This window comes from Micropterus salmoides, unplaced genomic scaffold, assembly GCF_014851395.1.
Source record: "Micropterus salmoides isolate LMB-PRFRI ecotype aquatic unplaced genomic scaffold, ASM1485139v1 Ms_hic_scaffold_9, whole genome shotgun sequence".
Taxonomy (NCBI): Eukaryota; Metazoa; Chordata; class Actinopteri; order Centrarchiformes; family Centrarchidae; genus Micropterus; species Micropterus salmoides.
The window spans coordinates 13,500,895-13,511,194 of NW_024044681.1; the positions used below are offsets into that span (position 1 = coordinate 13,500,895).

Consider the following 10,300-nt stretch of genomic DNA (forward strand, 5'->3'; position numbering starts at 1 on the left):
TTACTATGATGCTTTTATTTTCCATTCTGTCATGTATTATCTTTACAGTTTCCATCAGAGTGAATACACAAAGCTTGAAGTTAACATACGGCCTTATTACCTTACACAGACAGTAACAAAGGACTGACTAAACATTTATCATCAGTTCTGTTGCATAACATCATGTAACCAGATCCACTGGAAAAAGAGGTCTGCAGATACTATGAGAAGTGCATTAATATGGATCTTTCCACTGGCAAGTTTTCTATGACGCACTTTTGATATTCTTATCATGACTATTAGGAAACCAACAGGGAATAGAGATGCAGCAGCTGAACTCTGAATGGGTTTTATTGATCTATTCTATGACAGTGGGATGGAGATTAAAGTCTGAATACAATATCATAACATCACACTGGCACTGAGGGTTTTCTCCAGAGAGCTGCTTTATTATACAGTATCTTTGAGTAAATCTTCACTGTCAGGAAACCATAACAGATCTGATACAATAATGTCTCTGTCAGACTATGATGTTGCTATTCAGTGGCAATGAAATATCTGGAGTTAAGCAAACAGAATATTTAAAGGATAGTTACTTTCAGACCATTTGAATTGTATTCTTGTAGTTTTGGCATCATGTGCATCGGTCATAATCAAATTTTACTCACTAATTTAATAGCTGAGATTTAGGGAAACAACATTGCTAAAAAGAAGTCAGATGTGGCAAGAAACATAAATAGATAAACCAACAAATAAGCCAAACATATTTGTGAGAGAATACAAAGGCAAACATTACATTTATTATCCAAATTGTATTATAATACATAATGTTTATATATAAACATTCATCATAGTTTCCAGACAAATTTCCTGCTTCAACTACAGTACTTATCGTGGTTGTGTGTGTACAGTTTTCCTTCTCTGACACGTGTCAAAGAATTTACCATTTATTGCAAATTGTTATACATTTGGCTGAAAAAGCTCTGCTCTGAGCAGCAATGAGGATTCTACTGAGAGAGCTAATCCCCAAACACTTTAGCATCAGATATGGAAATCTACATGAACATGAGCTTAGAAAGATAACACTTCAGTGACATGAGGTGGAAGTTAGGGTGGTGGAGGGAGGTGTCAGCTGATGGCATTAGAGAATCAGAATAATGGAGACAGGCTGTAAAGGCTGCCTGAAACACTTGAATATGATTAGATGAAACTGGTCATCTGGTAGCAAAGGCATGATACATCAATTAGTCATATATGGTGGCTGATGCCAATCAGCTGAAGCAAGTGCATCTTCAGTGCACTGCCTGAACTAATGCTATGCTGAATAACATCAGTCTGTCTGCTGTTCTGCTATTATCATGACTAATAAAAACAATGGCCAAAACTACAAAAATAAGAAGACACTTTTAATAATATACTTTAAAAGTATGGGTTAACAATATACATACAATATAAAGTGTATCCTATTCTATTCAGTTTATTTTTATTTACTTTTGTGATTTTGTAGATCACTTATTCACTTATATTCTAAATACACAAGTAAAGCATCATGAATAATTGTAAATATTTAAAGTTTTCAGTTACAGTAATAAAAAATCATTATGTATCTGATTGAGTGGTCAGGCAAAGCTCCAACTGGCCCAGAGCAGCAGCAGAGTACCAGCATACAAGACCAGAACCAACAGGTAAAAGCGGAACAGGAAGCAGTCGAGCTTAGAGCAGAGGGCCAGCCATTCAGCCTGAGCCGAAGACTCAGTGTCCTCCTGGGATAAGGCCAGGCGGAGGGAAACCAGCTCCTGGAGAAGCCACTCCAGCCCAGTGGGAGCATCCTGGATCTCATTCAGGGACATCAGATCTTCCTCGAGTGAGGGCTCAAGCTCAAAATCTATGAGAAGATCAAGGAATCTGGTTTAATATGTGAGCAATTAATGTAGATTCATGCAGTTTCTCTAAAATAAATTTGAACAATCCAAATCAGCCATTAACTATGGGACATTTTATGATCACTTTGGTGCAAACTGTTTAATCTCAGCCAGCCACAGAATTCAATCGCTCTTCTCCTTCCTTAATCATGAATATAAAAATGAAGGCAGAGCAACATTGTTTTCCATCCTAGGGTTTAAACTTTCCTGCACAGACAAAAAATGCCATAATTTCCTTTTATCCAAGTGTTCTTTCACCCGTGGCTCCAATAAGCACCTATGCTTTTTGCAAACAGACCACCAACTTGGTGAATAAAAAAGCAAGAACACACTGTGGACCTGTGAGCAGGACATTTGGAAAATCTCCGTCTCTGAGCTTGTGGCTTACCTCCAGTTTTAATGCTGTCAGTGAAGCCTTGACCAGCTGAGCCATATTTGTCCAGCAGGCAGGCAGACAATGACATTTGCCTGACCTCCTTCTCACTGTAGTGGAGCAGCTTCACCACCAGTATAGACTTGATCAGGCTGAGCATCAGCATGGCCATGCACACCACGAAGAACACACCTGGATGGAGATGGGATAGGTGGGAAGTTAAAATGCCGATCACAGTATACTTCTTCTATGAAAATATTTACATTCACCTAAATGCAAAGTATGATTTTATAGTTTCACCTTAATTCCTGTCGTTATTGTCTTATGATTATTATTATTGGTGTCTTTATGAATGAAAGTACTTTTTATATATATAACTACAGAAAGTGAATTTTGGAATTTGCTATGTGGGAATATTGACTTTTCTGGTTGCAATAATAAAATAAAACGGATTATCTATGGAGTTTAACTGTGTAGATTTATGCCAGACAAAATCAAGGCGGCAGAAAAATATCCCAACAAAAGCTAAATATTGTATCCCACAAACAAATGGATATAATGGTAAGAAAAAAAATTATCTAAGCAACAGAAAACAGAAAATATCTGACCTATGAGTGGAGTGTTTACTGCGTTGGAAGGCAGTTCATCAGTCATATTGACTCTGAAGACCGTGTAGCCAAGCAGTATGCTGATTTTAAAGGCGATGCGTGTACCGCTGTTCAAAGGCAAGTAGAAGCTGATCACATCTACCAGCATGAGGAAGATGCTGGGGATGAGAAGTCCCACCACATACAGCAGGGGGCGCCGGCGGATCAACACCTGAATCAAAGATAAGGACATACAGCTCTGATGGACACTTATCAGAAATAATATTATTAAATCAACCACATGTCCTGAAACACATTTCCTCAAATGGAGTCAAGTCATGCAGATGGTTTTGCTTTTCTTTGACCAGGGTTTGACGATGAAAAATGGTGGCTGAATTCCAATTAGGTGCTTCAGTTTCACGGTCCAGGCATTGTGCATGCTTGCTCACAGTCCCACTGTCCCAGTCCCAGTTTTTGAAAAGTGTTTTTGTATAAGATAGTCTCAGTTTTCTTTGAGATGCATTGAATAGTGTAATGGTAGTGTAAGAGAGCGTCCTGGGTTTGCATATCTATAAACTTAATGAAAAAACAATAAATGGGTTTGAATTTAAACATTGTTATTTATTTAGAACATTTTGATATTTATTCAGGACTACATCACTGCATCACATAATATATGTGTGTAGATATGTTTATTTGTTTGGTCATAAGTGTTTGAAGGAAAAATTTATAGCTGTCATTTCACCCCTCCCTCTCCCTGCAGGTTGTGTTAAAACTGGAAATAAACAAAAGCATTTTTCACCAGAAACTCCTTTTATATGACTTCCTTTATCAGGAAAACTGCCACAGTGTAACAATATCCCAGTGAGCCATGAAATGCTCCGTTACTAAAAAGCCTTCGTTCTTTGAGCCGAATAAATAGTAGCCCTCCCTGCTCTCCACCTGCAAAGGGCTATGGGGCCATTTTCCTCACCACTAACAAGAAGTCCATTGATCAGGCAGCCACTGAGACAGTCTCATTATGGTTGCTCACCCTCCCCTGTCTATCAGCTTCCCTCTCTATCTGTCTCTTTATTTGCCAGAAACAGCCCCAGTCTCATCATTTGGCATTAGCTCACTAGCCCGATCCATGAAGGTCGCGGCCAATTGCTTTACACTTTACAATTCCACCACATAGTGTAGGAGGGGGGACTAACCCACAGGGGGCTACAGTTAAAAGCTCACCATCAATAAGCAGTCACAGCCATCAGTGCAGTTATTCACTCACGTGTTACAGAGGTGTTAAACATCCACAATATTACACCATTATCCACCAGTGAAATAGTACTATATAAAAATTACTTTTTACTCTCTAACTTTAACTTTCTTATTTAAATCATTCCCTCTTATAAATGTGATGAATACACAAGATTGAGAGACAATGAGACACATACATTGAACTGGATGAGGGCGTAGTCAGTGTTGTCTTGGTGGATTTGCCAGTAGCTGGAAGGAATGGACAACAGTTCCCATTCTCCGTCATTCATGAACTCCCTCTTATGATTAGCAATGGCCTCTGCACTCCTCCACAGAGCCAAGTCTATTTCCTTCACTGCAGAGGGAGAGATAATAAAGATAAAAAAGAGATGGAGAAACAATAAAGGACAGCAGTTAAATGTCTGCTTTTTATTTTCATCATGTTCATCACTTTTTAACTCACAGCAAGAGCATTCTCTGTTTACATGGATTTCATCCAGACACCATCCTTACACTGTCTAATAACATACAAACAAGGTGAATCGGAAATTGTATATTGCCTGTCTTCTTCAGTGGCCCTGCTGGTGTATGTATCAGGGGTAAGTCGTCTGAGCTTTCAACTGCATCTTAAAGGTTCAGTGTGTGAATCTGAATGACATCTAGTGATGAGGGTTGTGAATTGCAACGAGCATTTCACGGTGCATTCACGTGTTCCTCAGATGGTCCCATTTCCCGAATTGTGAAGTCGTTCTTCCGACTGCATTGTGTGTTCATGTACTCTTAAGCCGGAATGTGGAATCAACATGGATAATGTGTAACAAATATTACACAACCTTTAAGGTCTATCAGTGGAAGAATTTCGCTAAGTTATCATGGCCATGGTTGAGTTGTCATCATGTGATCTAAGTGTTGTCTTTGTCCACATGGTGACAGGTGGACAGTAATCTTCAGCTATTTTGAGAATCAATTATACATTAAAGTCCATTTATGAGCAAAAAAACAAAACATTACTTAGGCCCAGCCTCTACGTAAGAGTTGCCTTATTTTATACTAAACTGGATATCTTTGGGTTTTGGACTGTAGGTTGGAAAAGACAAATTAGTTGAAGAATTCACCTTCGGGTTTAGAAAATTGTGAGTGACATTTTATTTTACAATTTTTTGACATTTTATAGACAAAATCATTAGTTTATTAATTGGCAGATTAATCAATAATGAAAACATTTATTTGCAGCCCTAATTGTATCCCTGTCTCTGTTCAAAGATGGATGTGATGTGAAAGGCCTTCTTGATTTTTCTCCAGCTGTCTGCCAATTCGTGGTCGATGACTTTTGAGCCCTTCCCAGTCAATACTGGTTTTGGTCTGGTGTTCCCAGACTGCTGATGATGTTGTCTGTTACTAGTGTTCATTCAGCCTCTTGTAAAAGGTCCTTGTTGTCTCACCAATGTTGTGTTCGATATAGCCGTCACACGTGATATCAAACACAATCATATAATCTTGTCTCATACAATCTTCCTCTACAGGTCGATTCAGTCCTAAGGGTGAACCGGCAGAGATCTTTGAAATTGTTTGTGAGAAGTCTTAACCACTTATGACTTGACCCAGGCACAAAAGGGGGTCTCACCATTGATCCTGGCGGTCTCTATTGATTGTAAAACTGTGCAAACACCTACTGTTGAATGCTCTGGAAAAGTTAACCTTGATTTAAGAGTGTTTTTGTAAAGGTTTGAGAGGATCTAAAGCAGTTACACCTTATCATGTTCCTCAAGTACTCTATTCTGCAAATGCAAAAGTGTTAAACTTGACTTTACTGAGCTTACAGACCACCACAACACACAGGTTTCCACCACCCTATCACAGACAGGAAACAGACCTGAGTGAAGCCAGCTGCGAAAGGTAAGGCTGCAGTTCTGCTTGTCAAATGGAAAGGCATACATCTCCAGGCGGCAGGCGAGCACCACCTGCATGGGCCGGTAGTTCTTCACTGAGCCAGAGGAGTTGACGTACACATAGGGGATTGGAGGGGACTTCCCCTCGTCCACACTGGGATCACACATAAAGGACATTAATATGACAATTATGACATTTACTCATTTAGCTGACACTTTTATCCAAAGCAACTTACAATTGCTATATATGTCATATATGTATATATGGGGTTAAGTGTCTTGCTCAACCCGGGTATCTCACACCAAAGGCATGTGTCTTAGCCACTGCTCATCACCACCCTTAACTCATGCGGACTCTCTGGAATTTAAATTTACTTTCCATTAGGGTTAAGAAGACTTAGGTTGTTTTTGCATGTTGAACCAAGTCATGTAGATGTATATTACATAACATTACTACTGAATATTTTTCAATGCATTCCGTAGTGTTTTGATTATTTTGTATATTTTTCCAATCGTACAGACATCCCTTGGGTTCCAGTTACTTATTATGGACTGTTTAGTTATTTATCAACTTGCAGAGACTTTATCAACAGTCAACTGTTAAAAATAATGCCTTTCTGAAAATTTGCTCCAATGTAAGGGCAAAATAGCTTTAGCTAGCAGCATAGCTACATATGACCAGTCAGTCAGTGTCCATGGTCAACAGTCCAGTGTTTCACCTATGTAATTGCCTGAGCCTTGCTGAGCGAGTGATGTCAGCAAGAACACTGTTGTGCCTGTTGCAAATTAAGAGTGCTGCAAGTTTGAACTTCATTGAGAAAGGCCTGGCGTCTTTTTTGATGCTATCACTGAGGACACCAAAGTAAGACATTTTTAAATTGTACTCACAGTTGCTTTAAGGTAAGGATTCAGTGCCTAGGGTTCATGGTGGACTGTGAGGTCAATAGAGGTAAATAGCTACCTGAAAGGTAGGAAAACCCACATTCCAAAATCTTGGACCCTGCTTTAGACCCTGGTGATACTGAAGGACACTGGTGACTGAGTGTTTTCGGTAATTTCTTACAATTCACTAACGATAATATCAGGTATCCAGATGGCATCAGATGACAGTGAGATCTCATTGATCCCATCAAACTCATCTGGGTCCCAAACCAGGAACTCATCTGTCCAGATCTGAAAACAGTCAGAAACAAAAGTCAATCAAGAAATGAAACTTTGCTGCCTGTGCTACTGATAATGAAGTGTATTCAAATCAATACTACATAATTTCACATACTGTGTGAAGTGAGAGTTACTTTTAAGATCACAAGACTCGCTGCATATTGTGAAGAAACTTTAAAATGAATACACTATGTACTGCCTATGTTGTTTAAAGCTGACAGTTTACATTATGTGAGAAAGCCAACTTAGGTAGATACTGGTCTGGTTCTGATTAAAAAAATATTGATTTGATGGAGGGGAAATGCTTGTTTTCCTTAATCTTTAAAACAAGAAACAAAAAAAAAGAAATACAGATTGAAATGAAGGCACACTTACCTGTCTGTACCAAATACTTAAAGTTATGCTCTGTGTGTTTCCATCCTGCGAAAAGGAGAATGTGTCAATGATACTTTTGTTTTATATTAAGGTTACTATGTGGAGCAGTTGACTGACTTAACCTTGCCATGCTATGATGAGCTCATAGTCCTTCAGGATAGATGGGACAACTTTCAAGACAGCATACTAACAAAACCATTACATAAATAAATAAAATGCCATAATGAACATTATAATCTCAGGGGACTAACAGGGCTTTAGATGTATTTTGTAAATATAAGATTTATATGTCTTTCACTCTTCACATTCATTTGATGAAATATCTAACCTGTTGAGTAAAACAACTTTAGCATCAGTGTGATCACAGTAGAGAGCTTTCTAAGTTTACGTACCACGTCAAGCACAGACTGTAGTATGAGATCTATGTAGACAGTGGTGAGACTGGTCCAGTTGTGAACAGGTCGAACACCGCAGTCATATTTCCTGAGGAGGGTCCTGGTCAGCTGGTTCAGAGCTGATCTTTTTGGCTTTTCTGGCACACATTCAGCCAGATGAGCTAAAAGGCAAATCTAGATTACCAACTGTGCAAACTGGGCAAGTGTCCATTATTACACTACCTCAAGAAAATTAATTTTATACTTTTATTTAACAGTCAGGATTGTGACAATGACTCTACATTGTCAATTTCAGTGCATTTATTATAACAAGTACATGTGTCCCATGAACTTTAACAGTTTGAAAAACAACCATCACAAAACTGAAACCAAATCTATAAAAGAGTGCTCGCTCACCTAATGTAAGTAAAATAAATAGGAATGCAATGTGCCATACAGCTGTCACACTACACAGAAAACCATGAAATATTTGAAAATGTTACAGTTGCTCAGTTTTGAAGGAACACTTAACAAAACAGAAATCTTTGGAACAAAACCCTGCAGGGTCATTTTAAAATTTCAAATTTAGGAAATGCTATTGTCTTTAGTCAAAAAGAGCATCTTACCTGAGAACAACAATGTCAGCCAAATGAGAGACATCAAGCTAAAAATCAGCCTTCCAGATCCCAGATTACTGGTGTTATCTAGGTGTCACATCAAAACATCTGCTCTGTTAACACAAAAATATCCACAGTTTCATCAAATAGGTTCAACAGTACTCGGTACTCGGTGTAAAGAAAGAACAGTGAAAAGGGTAGCGCTGACATTTTGGTTGTACTGATATTGATTTTCCCCTGCCGGGTAAGGTGATACATAATGAGGAAACTCCCTGAAGGTTTGTTTACTGCAAGTGTATTGCTTCGCTACAGGAGCATGAACACTTAAGTACCTGTTATTGCTGAAAACACCAAATAGAGCATGCCATGAAGGCTAGTTGTTCTTTCTCCTAAAGCATATTATGTACACTTTAGGTGTATCTTTGGCTGTCTATTTTAAATAATATTAGTTGTCAATGTGAAAATTTAATCAATGCCAGTCTAATCAATTCCATTTGATTTATATAGTCCAAATCACAGATTTTTCTCAGAGGGCTTTACAATCTGTACAGCACAAAACACCTAATGAGAACTAATGAAGGTGCTGATGTAAAAGTAACAAAAGGCATCAAAGTTACTCTGTACTCACTCAAGTTCCCTAACACCTTTATTTGAAATCCCACTCAAGACCCAAAGACACTGAGGAAATGTATATTAGGCCTACTAGTTACTTATTACTCCTTAAAAAGTAATATTATTGCTTATTACTGGGTGAAAAACTAATAACTTGTTACGTTAGTCGTTACGTTACTATATTACCTTCCAGTGTTTCCCACAGAATAAGTTTCGACAGGTTAGTGCAGGTGTTCACGAGAGAGAGAGAGAGAGAGAGAGAGAGAGAGAGAGAGAGAGAGAGAGAGCGCTGCTACAGCTCCTCAATCAAATATGATTTTGAATCGCCTGGTAAAAAAAACAGAAAATCAATATGTGGCAGTCAGCGTTGATAATTAACCCGAATTATAAGCTAATCATGGGAAACACTGCTTTCACAACCACTCCCCTTCACCCCCAAACAAAGCAGTCCCTCCCGACTTTTTAACTAATATCATATTCATAACAGCAGCAAGGAGTATGTTTTTTTTCAAAGCACATAGCCTAGGCTTAACGTTTCTTAACACCACCGGCTGAAATCTAAAATAAAATAAACCAAGTAACCTAAATCCCTTCTTTTGAACTACTATTTTTCTGCACATGTAGCCTGTTTATATGAGCAGCATAGTTACAAAACGTTAAGTTAAAGCCACGACGAGTCCAATCAGTGACAGTTGCGGCAGTTTCTGTGCTGCTTCAGCACATGCTTCAATAAATCAGATGTAGAAACGTTCGCAGTTGAAAGCTTTTTGCTGGTCGCCCAGAGTTTACAATAGATGACAATGTTATTTGTATCTTAGACTGTGACACAATAATGGCATTAGCTACTTACAGCTGTGGAAAGCACGCCTCTCTCCCTCGTTCTCCATTCTTCCTTTAGTTTTTGGCTATCAGCGGACGTGAACAACAAAGTCGGGTGCTGCTGAGCTGCTCACATCAAGGATGGCGCGTTCAGTAACGAGTAATGCAACTGTAATAATATCACTGTTATAGAAAAGTCATTAGTTACACTAGGCCTACTACAGTAACGCTTTACTGAGTACTGCCCAACGCTGATTATAGTGTAAAATAAGTAGGTAGATGAGTGAATTGGAAATTGTCTGTCTATTTCAAACTCCATGCTGGTGTATCTATCAGTGGTAAGTGGTGAGTGATGA

General features: G+C 38.6%; 1 protein-coding gene across 1 annotated transcript; it reads right to left on the minus strand.

Moving 5' to 3' along the window:
- Positions 1 to 36: 36 nt before the first annotated feature.
- Positions 37 to 10,217, minus strand: htr3b (5-hydroxytryptamine (serotonin) receptor 3B). Its single transcript, XM_038707550.1, has 10 exons — positions 9,976 to 10,217; positions 8,523 to 8,626; positions 7,915 to 8,078; positions 7,523 to 7,567; positions 7,050 to 7,159; positions 5,971 to 6,140; positions 4,295 to 4,452; positions 2,883 to 3,093; positions 2,290 to 2,466; positions 37 to 1,864 (listed from the first exon to the last, which is right to left on the minus strand). Exons 2-10 carry the CDS (start codon positions 8,554 to 8,556, stop codon positions 1,599 to 1,601), a joined length of 1,335 nt encoding a protein of 444 aa, XP_038563478.1. The 5' UTR covers positions 8,557 to 8,626; positions 9,976 to 10,217; the 3' UTR covers positions 37 to 1,598.
- Between the last annotated feature and the right edge of the window lie 83 nt (positions 10,218 to 10,300).

Bases quoted from the DNA above. Each gene is read 5' to 3' on its own strand.
- htr3b (XM_038707550.1), bottom strand. From the start codon at position 8,556: ATGTCTCTCATTTGGCTGACATTGTTGTTCTCAG. The intron at 8,079-8,522 runs GTAAGATGCTCT...TTTGCCTTTTAG, and splicing joins GCTGACATTGTTGTTCTCAG to CTCATCTGGCTGAATGTGTG. The intron at 3,094-4,294 runs GTATGTGTCTCA...TCTTTGATTCAG, and splicing joins ACGCCCTCATCCAGTTCAAT to GTGTTGATCCGCCGGCGCCC.